This window comes from Scomber japonicus, chromosome 7 (genome assembly GCF_027409825.1).
Source record: "Scomber japonicus isolate fScoJap1 chromosome 7, fScoJap1.pri, whole genome shotgun sequence".
Taxonomy (NCBI): Eukaryota; Metazoa; Chordata; class Actinopteri; order Scombriformes; family Scombridae; genus Scomber; species Scomber japonicus.
In genome coordinates this window covers 19134296-19153026 of record NC_070584.1, presented here as the reverse complement: position 1 = coordinate 19153026, position 18731 = coordinate 19134296, and the positions used below count along the sequence as shown (strand labels likewise).

The 18731-nt window shown below is 36.9% G+C and overlaps 1 protein-coding gene across 1 annotated transcript; it reads right to left on the bottom strand.

Moving 5' to 3' along the window:
• Positions 1–74: 74 nt before the first annotated feature.
• Positions 75–13227, bottom strand: adgrl4 (adhesion G protein-coupled receptor L4). The gene is made up of 16 exons (XM_053321974.1): positions 13116–13227; positions 12530–12679; positions 9566–9715; positions 8627–8776; positions 8206–8276; positions 7133–7312; positions 6434–6617; positions 6144–6254; positions 5327–5526; positions 3558–3737; positions 2621–2824; positions 2119–2339; positions 1579–1645; positions 1331–1422; positions 998–1166; positions 75–777 (listed from the first exon to the last, which is right to left on the bottom strand). Exons 1-16 carry the CDS (start codon positions 13159–13161, stop codon positions 715–717), a joined length of 2238 nt encoding a protein of 745 aa, XP_053177949.1. The 5' UTR covers positions 13162–13227; the 3' UTR covers positions 75–714.
• Between the last annotated feature and the right edge of the window lie 5504 nt (positions 13228–18731).

Below are 18731 nucleotides of genomic sequence, written 5' to 3'. Positions count from 1 at the left end.
CACATTGAGACAAATGTATCTCACTTTACAGGCAAATGTAAAATGCACTACAGAAAATGTTGCCAGCCAAAGTATGTTCTTTATTATATCCAATAGATGGAGCCATTGTCCTTCCTACTGACTGAAATGTACTATATGAGAGAACGTGTCCTTAAAATTCATATTTAGTAGACTGTAGTGTGGTGTTCAAGAATGCATTAAAAGACCACTGATTTTTACACATAACAGAAGTGAGCAGCACAAATATGTGTTGGTTTGCCACATTCAATTTAATAATTTACAAATCAATTTCAAACACGAGAAAGGCTCAAAGACAACGGGCAGCGCAGAATATTCAGAGTATAAAGCTCATAATTGTAAAGGCATTAAATTAAACTGAAAATATTCAAAATATTTTGATTCCAGTATTATTATCAGAAAATTGTCTTCAATGAAATATCTGACAATGATCTGTATGTGCATTGTACAAATAGTATCCTGAACATAAAATAAACTAACATCATGTATAGATGGTGACAGTCTTTGATAGCGGAAACAAGATATTTAGAAATGACTGCTGCTGCTATGTGTTCATATTTATTAGACATCTGTACTAAACAATTCCTCCCACTGCATTTTTCCAAAAAACAAGAGCATGAGTCACAGGATATTGCAAAGCTGTAGTGTTGACTATTATTGTACGAGTGCAGATGATCAAGCTTTTGTTGCATTAATTCATCTCAGGCATTCAAAACAACATGGCACATTTTTGAAAAGCCTGTAGTACTCCTCCTGAATCTGGAAAAAACAGAATTTAAAAAGGTTCAATTTAGATGAATACACAACATTTTCAATATTATATATTAGAAATGTTCTGTGTTCAAGTTAAATCTGCATTGGAATTACATTTTTACTAATATGCAAAAATATGTATTTTTTATCAACAAAGTAGCGTGAACATTCTCTTCAGCATTACCTATATTCAAATGAATGAATTCAACCAGATTTAGGATTTTACCTTTCTGGACAACACGCAGAGGAATATGAAGATGAACATCCCCTGGAAGGCATTGGTGATGGTGAACAGATAGGCAGTGAGGGTGGTCTCATTGAGAATGTGCAGCACTCCAAAAGTCCAGGTGGCACCCAGCACGAACAGCAGCGCCAAGGCACCGCGGGCACAGGACCTGAGAGTGTGAATCAACACAACAAACAGAGGACTAATTGTAATGTGATACCAAAAGGATGAAAATAATGATGATACCAGATAATAATCCATCAGATAAGGAACTTGATGAACCAGACTTTCAATATTTTTTGACCAATTTAACAAGAATACAGATAATCCCACCTGATGTTTTCATAGTGGCTGATTTCAGGTTTTTTCACGGCAGTATGCCGGTACACTTTGTAGATGATTACTCCGAAAGCCAAGAGATTAACCTTACAGGAGAGCGAGGAAAACAAACACAACAAACACACACCATCAAATTAATATTTGTCTTTGATACAATCCCTATTTGATGATGCCAGTTAATGCTTTGTTTTTACCATGTTACAAAGACATCTGCATCACTCTTAATTGTTCAGGGATCTTACCAGAATGATCAAACATGCAGGCCCGATGAAACTCCATATGAAGTTGTTTTCTGTGCTCAGCCAACACCTAAAATACAAATATAGAATATTTTATATAACAACCTCTGCTGACTGACTTTAGGTTTTTGTTGCAATATTCCCTCTTCCTGTGGAAGGACTTTTTCTTTTTTTTTTTTATCATTTTGCCTTAGATTAGATTTCTTATCTTACAAGTGCAAGATTAACTGTTAACCTCTCCTCATAGTAATGAACAATCAGGGTCTGTTCTGCATAACCTCAATCTCTTAATTGCATTTTGCATGAACAAACAGCAGATCTACTTCTATTTATAGACTTCTTTTCAAATTCTCCATCCTACCTGAACACCTTCAGGAATTTCCTTTACACTAATTTATTTTCTACCAGACTAGTCTAGGGCATCTTTAATCTATTGTATTTATAATTAATTAATAATCTGTTGCTGTCTTAGTTTTTTGTACAAGTCTTTGTACTCTCACCTTTACACCTACGTCATAAAAAACTCAGATCTTTTACACTCACACTTTATCAGTGCCGTAATACTGAGAGCCGAGTGTCGCTGAGATGGCCACCACCACTGCTGGGCTTCCATAGCCGAAGATGTAAAAGTTACGGTGCAGGAAGCCTTTGTTGTAGATGACGCCAACCACTATTAAGTACAGATGGATGCCCTCAATGCACATCCAGGCAAAGGCTGCAAGGAAGAAATAGTGCAGCAACCCTGCAATAACAGAGCAGAAAAGCTGCCAAGAAGCAGACAGAAGTAGGGAGAAGGATACAGAGATTTGATCATTTGAGGATTATTTTGTCCCAATATTGTCATATATATTAATGTAAATAAGAAGCAGAGAGAAATAAGTCTAACACAAAATATGTAACATAATAGCTGATTGAGTGACCACTTATGTACTAATAATTAAAATACGAATGATGTGTAATTAATAGCAAATTAAATGGCAGAATATAAAATCAGGCTTTCACAAACACAAACAGGAGGTTTCCTTTCTTTCACTGAGTTCGTTACCTTATGTGTGTACATGTTGATCCCCACCAGAAAGATGAACTCGGCCATGAAGAGACTGCAGCACAGGTTCTTATGGATAGTGGTCCTGGTGCTCTGGATCTCGCTGAAGAACCAGAAGGTAAAGATGCACATGGACAGACAGATGAGGGAGATGATCATCCCCAGCTGGGTGATCCGGGTCAGGATGGTATAGTGGGCCACCAGCTGAGAAGCAAATGGAAAGGGAGGTGTTCCATTCACAGTTTCATGGTATGCTGAAGTTGTTGTGTTTTCTGCTTGGATTCATTTTATATAACATGAGTGTACGCCGGTGTCACACCAATGTGCTGGCTTGAAGATATATTGAGCCAGGCTGTCTGTTAGAAGTTTGTTGGAAAAGTAGTTTTTGTTTTTTTGTGAATTAATTCTTCACTGTAATGGAGTTTGGAACTACAATTCAAAGATGGGCCTTAAAAAAGCAGCAATGCTAAGAGAAAATATGTAGTGTTTAATCTAAATACTGGTGAGCCAGATATATTATATTATATTATATTATATTATATTATATTATATTATACTGGAGATATGTGGTTTTCAGAGGACAACAGCAACATTTAATCTAAGCACAAATCAATGTACCACCTGTAAAATGCTGTAAAACATGACTGTATTTAGTGGGTTCCCTCATCTAAGGTTGGATTTATGAAAGTTATAATTAGACAGAGATAATTTTCTTCAAACAAAAATTGAAACAATCCCGTTGGCACTTAAACTGATACTTGGATAATCCAGATATGAAGCTCAACTCAACCTTCAATGAAAAGAAATTTGTTCAGCATGACCGACCTTTTTCCTAAAATCATTTTAATGAATAATTTAAAGCCCCAGTGAAAAAAATGCGAAAAAAAGAAATACCTTTATGATATTAGAGTTGTATTTTTCATGTATGATCACTCACATTGGCTCGCCCAGAGGACATGAGGATAGCAAAATGTGTGAGGTGATTGCAGGAGCAGCTGGTTGCATTGCTGTTGACGTGGACGGTCTTGCAGCCGTGAGTGGCCCAGTGGCCCTGCAGGCTGTCCGGCTCGTACTCCCAGAAGGCGCACTTCATCACATCAGCTTTAGTGTCTACGGACTTCAGACAATAGAGAGGAACAAAGACACTGTTAACTGTGAATGGTACTGTTTTTATTAGTTTTTGTGCTCTATAGGTAATACCACATCACCAGGGGGGTTAAAACCGATTTTGCAGGGCTTATCAAAATAGCAGTGAAAATGAATTTCCATCCATCTACGGTTTGACTGCATCAGATATCAGAAATCACAAATTTACAGATCCACTGCTGCTATTTTGCGTTGACTTTTCTTATTTTTCATTTGACACTGTATCACAACTACTGTTAGAAAAATAAAATAATGTAATTATCATGCATGAGTTTGGGTTAAAATGACTGACATGGGTCACAAAGTGCAGTCATGTGTGCTGCACACAATGCGCCAAGGGAGCAGGTCACTGTAGGCATTTTTTGTGGGGGAAGAATCTGGGGACAATGTGCAAATATGTTGCCAAAGGTGGATTATTTATCATTGAAATCCCCATGAACGTTTGAAAATGCAGAGGTCAACATCATTTCCATAAGTAGTGATGTGCAGTTTTATCATGCATACAACCACATTTGCAATAAAAAAATAAAGAAATAATGAATTAATAAAACATAATAACATGAAGTGTAGTGTTTTTCAGGTTGGCCTCACTTGTATTTCCTGAATCATTACTATGTATCATATACATCATTTATTAGATTTACATCTGGACCAGTTGGTGTAGCATTTTTGATAATTTACATTATCCTTGAATCCTTGAAATGTCTACACAAAAGCAGAGCCAAAAACATGGATTGTTGCTCTTTAAAGGCAATTTACCAAAGACTTTTACTGCTCAACATAAATCAACACCTCCTTCGTTAGGCTTAAACCTCAAGGGTCCAACAAAAATAATGATTTCACTTTCTCATTCATTTCATTATCTTTAAAAAACAGTACATTAACTTTTAGGGTTATTTCCCTCATTACCCGCTTTCCTCGAACATTTTTCACCTTTCCTCGAACATTTCTCCTTAACTGAGAGGTCATTGCTGAAATTCATGGAACAAAATCTTAAAATTTCATAAAACTTTACACAAAGCACTAACTACTCCTCCCATGTGAGTTTGTGTCAATGTGACTTTAATGGAAACTGGCAGTTATCAAGTAACTGCCAGAGTCAATCGGAATAAAGAAGCTGCTTCTCGCTGCAAAAAAGAATACAATGAAGGCTTCAGTGTGACATGGAAACAGTATATATGATGGTATATTGATGTTTTAAACTGAGCAAGATCATATTGGATCTATGTTGATAAATGAATTATATATAGCTAGCACAAAAAAAGAGCTCACAGTCAGTTTCAAATAGTGGGCAACTGAAGGAAAACTTCACCGTTTTTTTGTTTTTTTTTGCACCCCTGGCTAAACTTTTCAAAATTTCATCTGTGTAACACATATCTCTCTATACCTTGAATACTGCAGAATAACAAAAATCATTTCCTTTTATTCAAGGAAATCATAAAGAAAATCCACTGGCAGAAACACTAATACTCTGGAGTAGCATACATTTTGAAGATATACGTTTTGTGCAGAGGTGGGAAAAACAATGTGGCCGACCGCAGCACTCTGTGCAGTCTTTACCTTGTTGTGTCTCAAAGTGAAGGTGACATGGTCAAGTTGGTAGACGTCAGCAGGTTTGATGGCCGCTGCTATGACTTGGGAGATGACAGTGATTTCCCCTGTTCCTGCATACCGCGAGTAGTCGGTGACACCTGGGTCGCTGCTCGGCTTCAGGATGTCACCGATGCTGTCATAGTGCACAAACACCACTGACACAGTTCCTGATGGACAAAAAGAAAAGTTTAACAAAAGACAGGAGGGGGTCAAACTTCTTTCTAATCAAACTTTGGATTAAAGTTAAACCAGTCAGCGAGCACACATGCTTTTATAGAATCGGTTTAGTTGTCTCTTAGATCACATAAAACAGAAATACTAAATGTGCAGCCAGTCTGCAGATAGGACCAAATGCAGGTCATTTATGAAATCATAATTTTCTTTGGTGGTTTGGTATGTCTCTGCAGAAATTAATTTTGGACTTTAATATGAATTGGAGCTCCTAAAGAAGCAATATTTTTTGCAAGCTGACACCCAGTACTTCTGACTGATGTTGCTGCTGCTAGTGCTCGTGTTCAAGAACAAAGGTAGACCTAAAATCTTTGATCAGATTGATGGAACTTTTTCATATCTGCTCCCAAGGGATCAGCAAAAAATCATACTTAACAGCTTAGATTTTGGTATTTAAAAGAAAGAAAATTTGGACTTGTTTGGGATACAATGCATGTGGCAAAATGGCAAAAGATAACAAAACAGTATTCTCTAGAAATCCAAGCATGCAGATGGTAACTTTGAAAAGGTGTGTTTCACTTTAACCTTCTTTAAACATTGAAATGACTCTCACCATTTCTGCTCTCCCCTGGTCTCAGCTTCGGAGTTAGATTAATATGATCTCCTCCCATGGAAGCAGACAATTTTTTTGTGTCACGGGCATCAAAGGTGAAGAGTTTCAATTCTTTGGTTGAGGATAAAAAAAGAAAAAAAAGAAAAAGAAAAAAAAAACATATCAAGGAATAATGAAAATGGCAATTATCCAAAACATCACTTTCTGCATACAGGTGGGAATAAATGGCAAGACAATTTCATATAATTTGAGTGTCTGTAAGAGCTCTCCTGTGTTAATAATTATCTCACCCATTTGTACAGCTTTGATTTCGAGCTCGGTTGGAGTTTTGTAGTTGTTGGCCAACGTCAGAGCACTTTCTTCGACAGTGTGCAGCAGCTTGGTGATGGTATGTTCCCTGCGCTCTTCTTTCATTCTGCTCCAAGCCTCCCGTTCATCCTCCTCCACCAAGTTGTTTACCGCTTTTACTAATTTCTGTTGAAAAGAAAATGTTGCAGTATGGCATGTTTATAATATTATAGCATGTTAATGGATGCTTGTACCACAATGTTTTTAATCAGGCATGTTTAGAACAATATGGCTTTGGTTTCTCTGCAACTGGGTTATCTTTATTTAAAAAACTGCTAACCCTTTTTTTTTTTGGCAAATATTTAATGATATAAACTGGGACAAAGTGTTATTTCCTGTTAGCTTTGATGCAAAATATATCAAGCTCTTAAAATCCTAAAACGTATACTCAAATATAATAAAACAATGTAATCACTTGACTTAAGTAAATTGAGTGTTAGCACAAGCCTTCAAACTCATAGTATAGCATATAACTTGATTCTTTAGACAAACAACTGAATTGCTGAACATGCTAAAACAGAGCTGGACTGTATGCCATCCTGTTTTTCTTTTCTTTTTTGTAAACCAGTTCAAAGCATAATTGCAGCTTAGGCAGAGCTCCAAATGGTGAATGAGAACCAAGACTGGTAAACAAAGATTACTGAGAGAGTTGAGTTGATGACGGATGGTTTGACAATGTAATCATTTTCTCCGGCAGACAGCGTTGATGCGGATTGATGCAAGGCCTCAACATATGCAATCACTTCCACTGACGTGAGATCACCGGATGTCTGGTCAGCAATTTCCTTCAGCAGGCTCTCGGGCTCTGTGAGGTTTCTCATCTAGAAGGGGGAAAGAAAAAAGTTAACATATAAGCATATTCCATGAAGCATTTTTTTACTTAACTTTAAAAAAAAGATGGAACTGGTATGTAAATAACTCACAAACTTAAATGTGCTCATTTATATAAATTATAACAAGTTGGAGATTTTTCATAAGAAGGAGCTGCTTGGTCGTTCAGTCTGACACCACCACCAAAAAATAAATAAATAATATATAGCAACAGCAGTTTTTGACATATTTAAGTTAGAAAAAAAATACATATATGAAAAAAATGTGGACATACAGTTCATATTTTTTTTATGTTTGAATCTCTTTTTAAACTTTTATTTACTGAGTTTAACATTCAGTTTAACCATCAGGCTGTTGAGCCCATTTTGCCTGTCGAGAAACCAGGAGACAATCCTGGAGGATAGTGAACACACAATGAATCGGAGCAGTGTGAAGTCTGTACTCCTTCCAATATGCCAGTTAACAAAACTCTCCATTTACTCCATTTAAATCCCCACAATACACACCTACACATACGCATGCACATAGGAGGATAAAGACTTTAACCCTTGTCGCCTGAAGTTGGCCCATGTGTCAAAATCATTACTTTCTTTGCCTGTAGATGGGGTCTAAATTCCTAAACCACTGCTGCTGTTAGTTTTTGTGCCTGTAGGGGGCACACTGATGATTCAGAACTGCCAGCACTGCGATCTGCAATTGGATTACATTGGCTGGACCTGATTTCAGGTGCTTTGCATCAGTGACACTGTGCATCTTTGATACTGTATGGTATAGTTGCAGTCCGTTTCATCTCATGTTGATCTTTGTCCACGCCAATAGAGGGCAGTATCCACATATCTATTCTTTACCATATTTGGCTGAGATCCTGAGGAAAGGTACTTACATATTCAAGTGTTTTGTTGATAGTCCGCGTGATGCACCCAATGTTGTCATGGCAGTATTTTTGAGGATGCTCTGGAAAACAACCAAAATTATCTCCATGATTTCACCAGAACACACGTTTTTAAAAGAAATCCGAAACAGTAACCTAAATTTCATGAAATGTGCACAGGGCATAACATCTCATCAGCATTGCTTGAACGGTCAGAAAATATATACGATAGAGTCTGGTGTAACCTGGTGCAATCTTATGCCGCTAACCTGGTGTATTGCATATCAGTCAAAAATGTATAAAAAGATGCTCTATATTCTGTGTGCATGTGGAAAAGAGAAAGTAAAAAAGATGAAGGAAAGATGTATGTCCTTGGATGCAATTGCCAGCTCATGTGGTGTGTGTGTGTGCACACTTACGTCCTGATACTGACCTATACATCTTACATCTCTCTCTGGATGAAAGTGCTTAGTGCCCAAAGTTGGGATGTAATCACGCTGACAGGTGCAATAGAAAGATCCATTCGTATTATGGCAGCGGGAGTTCAGTCCACAGCGCTGTCCTGTCTCGCATTCATCAATGTCTGAAAGATGCAAATGAAGAGTTCAGCTCCACTTAAAGATAAACACAGTAAGATTAAAGTGACACTCTCCACATAACAGATGGTAAAATAAATAACCAATAAATACACAAGTTAAAAGACAATATTTTAAAAGGCCACCATCTAAACTGATAATCTAACTGATTGGCTTTATAACATTTTACTTTTATCTGTCTGCAATATATCTAAAAGCTAAAAATGCTGACAGATGAATTGAAGGTAACCATTTCTGCCAACTCACTACATTTAATAACATGTATAGTTGTTTTGGAAGATGAAATATTATCCTTACATGCATGTTACACATCGGAATAATAGTGAACCAGCTACTAAAATCAGCTACATGTTTCTAAACAGTATTAAATGTGTGTGCTGCTCAGTTGGAAATCTGCAGGAATATGTTAAGCCACATTACAGGATAAAGGTGCTATTCTTCTTGTGCAAATGAAGCAAAAGATTTCGGATGGTTACTCAGAATAGCAGATGGGAAGGAAGTGAAAGAACGAGGGAAAAAAATCACCTCTAACGTATTTATCCTTTCCAGTACAGTGGAAGAGAAAACAGTTCACACATACACACACAGTTCTGACGCCCTCACAGCTGTGTCATAGCTGGTTTCACAGACAAACACACACACACAGCTTTAGATTATATCATGACCAGCTGTATGTGAGGTCCTATGTCAGTATAGTTTATATGTTACTGATTGTTATGTGACCAAAGCAAATTCTTTCACATTTATAATTTGAGTGGTCAAGAATCGGACATTACCGATGCATTCAGTGCCATCATTTGTTTGGAACTTGGGCAGTCCTGTCGATTTGTATCCAGGCAAACACGTACAGTCGTAGCTGCCCGGCAGGTTGGTGCACTTTGCTTTGCTCCCGCAGATATCAGTCGCATTCTGGCACTCGTCGTCGTCTGTGGGGAGAAGAGGTGGATACAGAATACACTGGGTTATTTGCTAGAGGAAAGAAAAACAACATTTCAATTTTTCCCTTTGGAGACATTATTTTAAATAATAATTATTTGATCAATTTCAGCTGTTTATTGCATTATTGACTGTAAGCTTTATGATTCATTGTAATAGTTTTATTTTTTATTTTACTGAATCTCTCTTGTGTACTTGTGCTTCATTTCCAATTTTCCACAAGGCCTTTCAACACTTTCAACTCCAGGACAGTGGTTCTCAAAGTGATGTCTAGGGACCATCAGCAATTCTTGAGAGGGTCCCAGGGGGTCTTCAGCAAAACGGGAACTAGTTTATTAGTAACACTATCTAGTAACACAATGACAGAATGTGTGATTATTTTTAGTCATGGGTTTCATACACATTCTGTAATAAAACATCTAAAAGTCAAAATCTCAAATAGGAGTCTATGGTCTAATTCTTTAAGTTGTTTAAGGGTCCTTTACAAGAAAAAGTTTGAGAACCAATGCTCCAAGTTCCTGAACTTAAAACCAGCCTCTGTTCCTGAGATTTTTTTAGTGGGCATATACATGCAAAAGTATCAGTATCTTTCCTTGATCAAAAAGCTTACTTCCATTTTTCTCTGTGACGTTGAAATCTCTGTTCTTTCTCTTTAACAATACATTTCTTCCTCTTTGACTGCCGTGCATTCAAGAAAGAATAATCTTAATCTTTAATGTTTATCCTAAAATCATCCTGTAAATTATTTTTGCTTGAGTAGGAAAATAACATCACACAGCACTAAATTATTATGGTGTATTTTAAGACATAAAATCAGCATATTCTCCAAACACAGAAAGGAGAAGTTCAACTCAAACTTCTGAATTTAGCAGCATTGATTTTGAAGTCATGATGTGTATTTTTCATATGAATGCACTGATTCATATCCAAAACCTAACCTTACACAATCACCTCATCATTCTCTCCATTGTCTATGAACCAGGCGGTTGTTTTTGTTTTCTGGCTCCGCGTGCATGTTCACACAAATATTGACTTGAACTGTCCTCCACAATTAGACCACTATTCAAGAATACTTCAATTTGATACTTATCCTTGGTTCTGGTGTTGATTTGAACTTGATGAAGCTCAGTTGTGGTCTTGTCTTGGACTCCATGAAGTTAGCCTAGACTTGATTAGAACTTTGGCTGCTACCTTACATACCATTTGAATTGTCAACATGTGTGATTTCTGAGCAATTATTTGCTGGTGTTTCATTCTGAGAAATTGAAATTACTTGAAATATTTTAGATTTCACTTCTCAGGTTTACTAAGCACCACATGCAGAGGTTAGAGAAAGTTCTTGTTCAGCTTTATTTTCAAACACACCTTCTGTCTCTGGTCTCCCAGTTTATTGGAAATGACCTGGTGAGACTTTCCACTGTTGTTTTCACTTATCTAGGTATGATGGATGCTTTGCTCTTCCTCTTTATGTGCAAAAGTTGCCTGAGAAGGGAAATCCTTTGCCCTGATGAGGGAGGTGACTATATTCAAAAGGGAAATACCTCCATAACACACAGGACGCTTGAACCGTCATTGTTGCACAAACATTGCATTCACATATTCACTTTGATGTCTTGTTTTTACCTTCAAGTAAAGACACCATATTTCTGTGTTGTGTCACTCAGTTGTTGGAAATGTATTGTCTGTTTAATTCTAAAAGTGATTTATCCAAACACTCATGTACTGTAAGCATTAAAATATATTTTTTTCCCTTGACTAGCTTTTCTTAGAAGTTTGGACATAACACTACATAGGAACTGCCTAGACTTTACTGTGCCTTTTTGTTTTTAAATCATTTGCTTCTGTGTTTATAGTAGTCACATTTTGATTTACATTTGGCCATTGAAATATGTAAGCTGCTCTCTGATTGTGATTAGGTTTGGTCAGGAAACAAAAAGGGTTCCAGGAATTCTAAACAGCCCAGAAACATAACAGGAGTAACAATGCTGACTGAGAAGCAGAGCTGGCCACACAAATGTTAAAGCTGTATCGTGGTGATATCTTTTTCACATTGCAGCGTTTTCTCTGTAATTAACTCTCAATGAGGTTAGCTGCCAAATAGTTGGCAGGCAATACACAAATTACATGTTTTAAACCATCACAGCTGGTCTGACAAACACAATCTATGTAAAAGTGTATGACACACAAAAAGATGTTCATTTTTTAAAATTGCTCAGACAGATCTTTCTTTAACTCTCCTTTATTGGGCTTTTATGTTTTGAAATGATCAAATTAATTAATGAGCTAAACACAGACTAAAAGCAAAGTTTTCTTGCATATTAAAATCATTTAATTAGTGGAAAACATTCTGACTTTAACATCATTGAACATTGTTTGAAGCTATGTGTCATTTTTGGGCTCAACTAACATTTTGGAGTAAATATGAAACAAACAGTTACAGATTATCAATACTGTCTAACATGCTTATATGTGTTGGTCAAATGACCACATAATGTTGTACAGTATATTAATCATTTATGTCCCTATTTAAATTTTGGGATGTTTTGTTGTTTTAACTGCTCATATCTTTGATATGTTGCTGTTCACAGTGAACCAACATGTTCCAAAAATGTTAGATTAACATGATTACAAATATTGCCGTGATGCTTCTGTCTTCTAATGATGAGCAGCCAGTCACAAACAACAAAAGCTTCCAAAAATAGTCAAGGCTTTTATGGCAGCTACTCACAAGGCTGGATGTGATGTATTCTTGCGTCATTGTGACAACTCAGTCATACATTGCTTGCTTTGTATTTTATATTTACCATTGCAAAACGTTGTTCCATCTCCGGTATATCCTTGGTTACAGTAGCAGGCCTCTTTTGATCCATTAATGGTCTTGCATGTCGCAAGTTTGTTACAACTACTACAAATGTCAGAGAGGCTGCATGGGTCCATCAGACTGGAGAGCCATGCTGCACAAATGCAAATAAAAAACACAGTGTGTGAGTTTAACATATACCATTCCAAACAATGCCAAAAGCTACTGTTTTATTTTTGTGATGTATGATTTCAGTAAATATTGAATCTTTGTCTCCCACTTTTTTGGTAACCTGCTAAAACACACAGGCATCCTTTAACTGGAGCGGCGCTGGTTACATAATTCATTGACGCAGGTTTCAAATACAACGTATTATTCAACAATTTTATCAACCATTCGTCTGTTTTAAATGATAAATCATTACATAAAATATAGTTTGAATTATTTTAATATCACATGCCGAGGTCAACTGCAATTTCTTCACATCAAACACATCACAGTTAACATGGAGACTTTATGAATACAAACACAACTACAACTGCCTCCATACAGTCTTAAACACCTGTTACAGGATAGAGAAGCTCACATACCTGTCAAAAGTACAAGTTTCATTGGTGACTTGAGCAAAGACTCCATACTTGCGCTGGGTCTGGATTTTACTTTTAGCAGAGACTGTGGTGGGCTGGCTGGTGACGCAGTCCACTTCCTTGCATCACTTTTCCTGTTTCCCTAAACCTGGCCCTTCCTGTCTTGATCTTTAATCTGCTGCTTTTAAAAACAAGTAAATGGTTCATTCACCAGCCACTCTTACACTTATCACCAAACTCTTTATTCTAATTCAATTCTCCATTTTTCACCAAAACATAAAATGAGTTTCAGCAGCGTACATCAAGGAACCTTTTCTCTTTTTAAAAAAACTCCTTGTTGACACTGACTCATGTTGCCATTTTGTACGCCTCCATGCCATTGTTCTCATCTGAACACGTACAGTAGGCTATGTAAACACTGGCCAAAACAACACGACTAACTTCACTGAAGGACATCCCCCCTCCCTTCCGCAAAGGACAGTACACAAATTTACACACACATTCCAGTGTTGTCTGTCTTTCAGTGACCATCTCAGTGTTTTTCAGGCACAGGCATAAATATTTGTAGTTCCTTCAGACACATTGTGCAGCTAAATCAAGCTGAGGATTACAGAGTACAGTATAAGAGTTCTACCATTATAAAGAACTGAATTCCTACCTTCTTGGTCGTAGTCTTTTCAAATCGTGCTTTATTTTAATGAAAAGTCTCATTATCAATGTCTGGTTTTAGTTTGTAACTTGCTGGTCTTTCACACATTGTGTAGTTTACTTTTGTTCATACTTCTATGCAAGCGCAGAGTCTTAAAATGAGTGTATTACTATCAAAATGGCTATAGAAACAGAAACGACTCTCTTTGTGCTGCAGTTTCATCAGTGTGCCTTTGAAGATAACACAATTTATTTTGGGTTTTTTGACACCAGTCATGGACTAATGACCCCATTCTCTGTGAGGGAAATGAGCAGGGCTGGGTCTTACTGATTTTTTGTTGGCGAGCTCCAAAACAAAGTTTTGAGAAGCAGTTTACCTCCTATCAGTGTCAGTGTCACATGTCAGTTTTCAGTCTTATTTTTCATTTTTATCTTTAATAAAAGCTATTTCCACCAAGTGCAGATATATACCATTTTGCATATCCACCACGCCCATGAATAATAATACTCAGAATTGTTGTTTTAAGTTTGAATTTACTTGGCAGTTCAGAAACACGTGAATTCAAATGTGAAAAAGAGGACAATACTCAAAAAAGAAAAGTAGCCATTCAGGTGTAACTGAGGTCTTTTCAAAACCTACTTTTTGGCACACAAACACATTCATGTATGAATAGTTTCACTTGGAGGATTTCTTTGTTGACTGTAGTGCAATCTGTGGAGGCGGTTTGAATTGCTTAGGCAAGGCGTTTAGTTTATTGCTGAGAAAGGCAGCTGCTTTGAATGACACCATTAGAATTCCACTGCATTACTGTCCTGGGAAAGTGCTTGGTGAAAACCACATCTGAATGTCTCGCTCTGACACTCTCCTAACGGTAAGGAAGGAAGTGATGTTGTCTAGAACAAACCTGGACTGATTGCACCCTTCCTCCTGTGCTTTTTTGTCACAGGAAATCTCTCATTTAGTGAGAAATTCGTAGAGCTCTCTCAGGAGCTTGCTTGCTCCACAATGACATTGTAAAAAAAGACACCTACAGTAGGAGAAAAGATCTCTTCAACTGTGTGGAGGCAGCCTTGTGTAAATGTTTCCTCTTTTCCTTTCCTCTCTCATAGATATGGAAATTTTGACTCTGTAGTGGTGGAATTTTGCGTGGGTTTGTGAGTATGTGTGTGTGTGTGTGCATGTGTGCGCAAATGAACGGTGCTGTTTGTGCTATTTAGGCGATATTGAGATTTGCAATACAGAGTACACTGGAGAATCTATTTTGACACTTCTCACACATATCTGTTCTGATGTTGGCCTTATGTTCAGCCATGATGGGAGGATTGAACGCTGGGGCACAGATGGCAGCAACTGTCTCATAAACTTGGAGCTCTTGAATATTTCAGTGCACAAGGTTGAAGAGACAAAGTACGCTTTCTGCTCGCGCACAGAGATGCCAGCTGCTGTGTGAGTGGAGATCCCTGCAACATTTACATTACACTTAAGTAAAGGTGATGTTCCTTCAACAAAATACTCTGCACTTCATTCACAGGGAGTATTCATCGTAAATCTGAAATAACAACTCTCAGGCATTACAAGAAAGAAAGTTGAAAATGTGATTTTGTTATTTTTGTTTGTCAGCATTTGGTCAGGGGAGGATAAGAGGATCAAGAATATCCTCTTATAAAGTCAACAAATTTCAGAGGTCCTTTACAACCTATTTGGCTGACCAGTAAAAAGAAGAACCTTTATTGTCAGCTTAGGTGTTTGAGACAGTCCTCTAGAAAACCAAAAACTCTTTCTTACAGACACATAAAAGTGTCTTTTAACAGGACAATACACAGTCTACTCCATTCGAAATATTTTACAGAACAAGGATTAGCTAACAATATAGTTGAAAAAACTATGAAGAAATAGATATGATGCTTTTAGCAAAACTTTACTCTCAATGATCTCCTACCAACAAACATATCTGTTGCATGAATTTTTAATGTAAAAACAACTTAATACATACCCTTTGACCTAGAAAGACCAATACACTACTAAATAAATAAATAAAAAGTTCATATTAAGTTCAGTTAGCTTGTCTTATGTTAGTCATAAAATGTGTAATGTATTCCCCAAAAGCAAATATGAGCCAGAGATGACGGAGAGTGACTCATGACTTATGAATTCCTTATAAACACTGCAATAACTTGAAGCAAGATTTAATTGCACATGCGCCTTATTAATGTAATGCCTAAAGATGAAATTCACTGCCTGTGCATCCTTTACAAGAGTGCTTGATTTATGAGAGTGAAAAATTGCATATTTGTAAAATGCACGGTCCAAATATTAACCATTATTTTAATGTGTAAGGGGTCCCATGTATTGACGACAGCAGGTGTGTTCTTTCAATTGAGTTATATTGATGTATTCAGGCTTGATCACACAAGATAAATAAATGATAAATCCTTTAATTTCAATGGAATTTCCTTTTAGCTGTGTTGTACCATCTTCACTTTTATGAGACAGGAGTCAATGGTAAAAATACATCTTTTGAACAAAATAGGATGTGAACTTCTCATGCCTCAAGCAACCTGGAGAGCTTTTTAACCGCTTTAATAGCGTTTTATCGAATGACATTACATACAATCCTGAGAACAACATGCCTGGGAGAGTAAACAGTCCAATACAAGGAAAATAGACAGAGGTCAGGAGCAATTGTGACTGCCTTACTTTAGGCCAGTATATGCCTGTTTGGCTAATATGCTAGTGGTTAACTTGTCAGCAGCAATAGCTCACCAACAGGCCATCCCAATGGCACTAAACCTCTAGCACTGCTTATTTTGGAAGGATGCATGGATGAATTTTTCTGTGCTTTCTGGTTTGACTAGGCCTTTACAGAGTGAGCCTGTTACGATAAGAGAGTGATGTATTATGTGTTCTTTGAAGCAACTTGCTACGCTTTTGTCTTCAACAGTGTGTCTGTTCCATCAATCTCAGTTAAACTCATCAGAGTTTTCTTCTGCCTCTTGTGTTTTGTTTCTATAGAGGAAATAACAACTAAGTAGGCTCTCTGGACACAGGGCACAGCAGAAATAGACTGGACAGAACAATTTGCAAGTGGCTGATGGTATGCTAGAAGACAGTGAGTTTAAACACTGTCTTAAGAAGACTGATACTACCAATCAGAAAACCTTTCCGCAGAAACTTCACTCTTTTAGTAAAGCAGTAGCCAAAAGTTAATCATGTTTACTGTATCTCAGTTTGCAGACATGATTATATGATTTTTGCAGCCTTTAATGAACAGCATTTCCCATAAACCCCTAGACCATTGTTGGTTCAACATCACAGCTTGGCAAATGTGCCAAGACCATGTGGTCAAAGTTAGTTCTGACATGTCTGTATGTGGAGCTAAACAGAGATGCTAAAAAACAATCAGAGATGAGTTACATTTACTCTGTTACATTTACTTGAGTAAGTTTTTGAAAAAATTATACTTCTAGAAGTAGTTTTAAATCACTATACTTTTTACTTTTACTTGAGTAGATTTGTGAAGAAGAAACTGTACTCTTACTCCGCTACATTTAGGCTACATTGAGCTTGTTACTTTTCTTTTTACCTCTTTGGTATTCTACGCCTCATTTTAATGTTTTATTTTGTCAGAGAGAGAGACATCCGCCAAAGACTCTCCCACGTGACTGTGTTTCACCAATCAAATGTAGCCGTGCAGTCTCGTCACGTGACCATACTCAATCTCAGCGGCGGGACGGGTTAGCTTTACAATTTATAGTCGTAGCAACAAAAAAGAGAAACGGGTGAAAAATGTCAGAATCAACGGTAGGTAATGCAGACACAGATGAGGAGGAACTGGCCTAATACTGAAAGCATGTTTACCTTACAAAAAGTGCGAAACAGAAGCTACATTATGCAGTGTTTTGTCACAAACACACACACACACACACACACACACACACACACACACACACACACACACACACACACACACAGAGTTTATGAGCCTGCAGAGCATGGCGAAAAAGTACAAAGGTTTGGAAATTTGTGTTACTTGTGCTTCATTTATTTTTTATTTTATTGATTTTAAATTTTATTGAAGTACTTGAATTTACTTGGATTATTTTAATTTAAGCTATTTTGTAATTAATTTTATTATTTTATTGATTGGATGAACTCTTTTTTTACCTTATTTTGTATTTTTGTCTGTCAGATTGAATGCTTGTGTTAACAAATAAATCAGACGTTACTCAACAGTTACTCAGTACTTGAGTAGTTTTTTCACCAAGCACTTTTTTACTTTTACTCAAGTAATTATTTGGATGACTACTTTTATTTTTACTTGAGTCATATTATTATGAAGTAACAGTACTTTTACCTGAGTACAATTTTTGGCTACTCTACCCACCTCTGTAAACAATAACATCAAAATATAGTTTTCTTCTCTTTTGGAGATATGGATGAAAACAATTGAGGACCCATGCTGTTGAGCTGGTACATTTTCATGGAATTTTGAGTGTTTATATTCTCTCTAAGTTATTTAACTTGACTAAAATCAGGAAAGTTTCATCTCGAATGTGGACAGTTAACTCAGACACGCTTTATCTGGGTATGACACCCACTGAGTGGCTGCGCTGTACCCACTTCTATTAATAAATCCACTGATGCAACCTTATTTTAGAATTTGTCATTTGTTATATATTATTTACTGTCTGGCATTTTATTTTAGAAATTCATGCCTCATATAGTCCCTCAAAAATTCCCTCAATAGGCCTGTTTAACAGACAACATTTTGACACGTCACAGTAGGAAACCCAAAGGTGTGAATAATTCAATTAATGATTGACTGAATCCCATTAGATGTCAGGGTGTTGGTGTTGTGAATGCTTTCCCACTATCACTGTCTTAACTTAGAAGAGTTGAATATGATTGAGCTGTTGCAAATGTTATCAGTAACACCTGAGCCAAGTGAAAAAAAGGTGTATGGTATTATC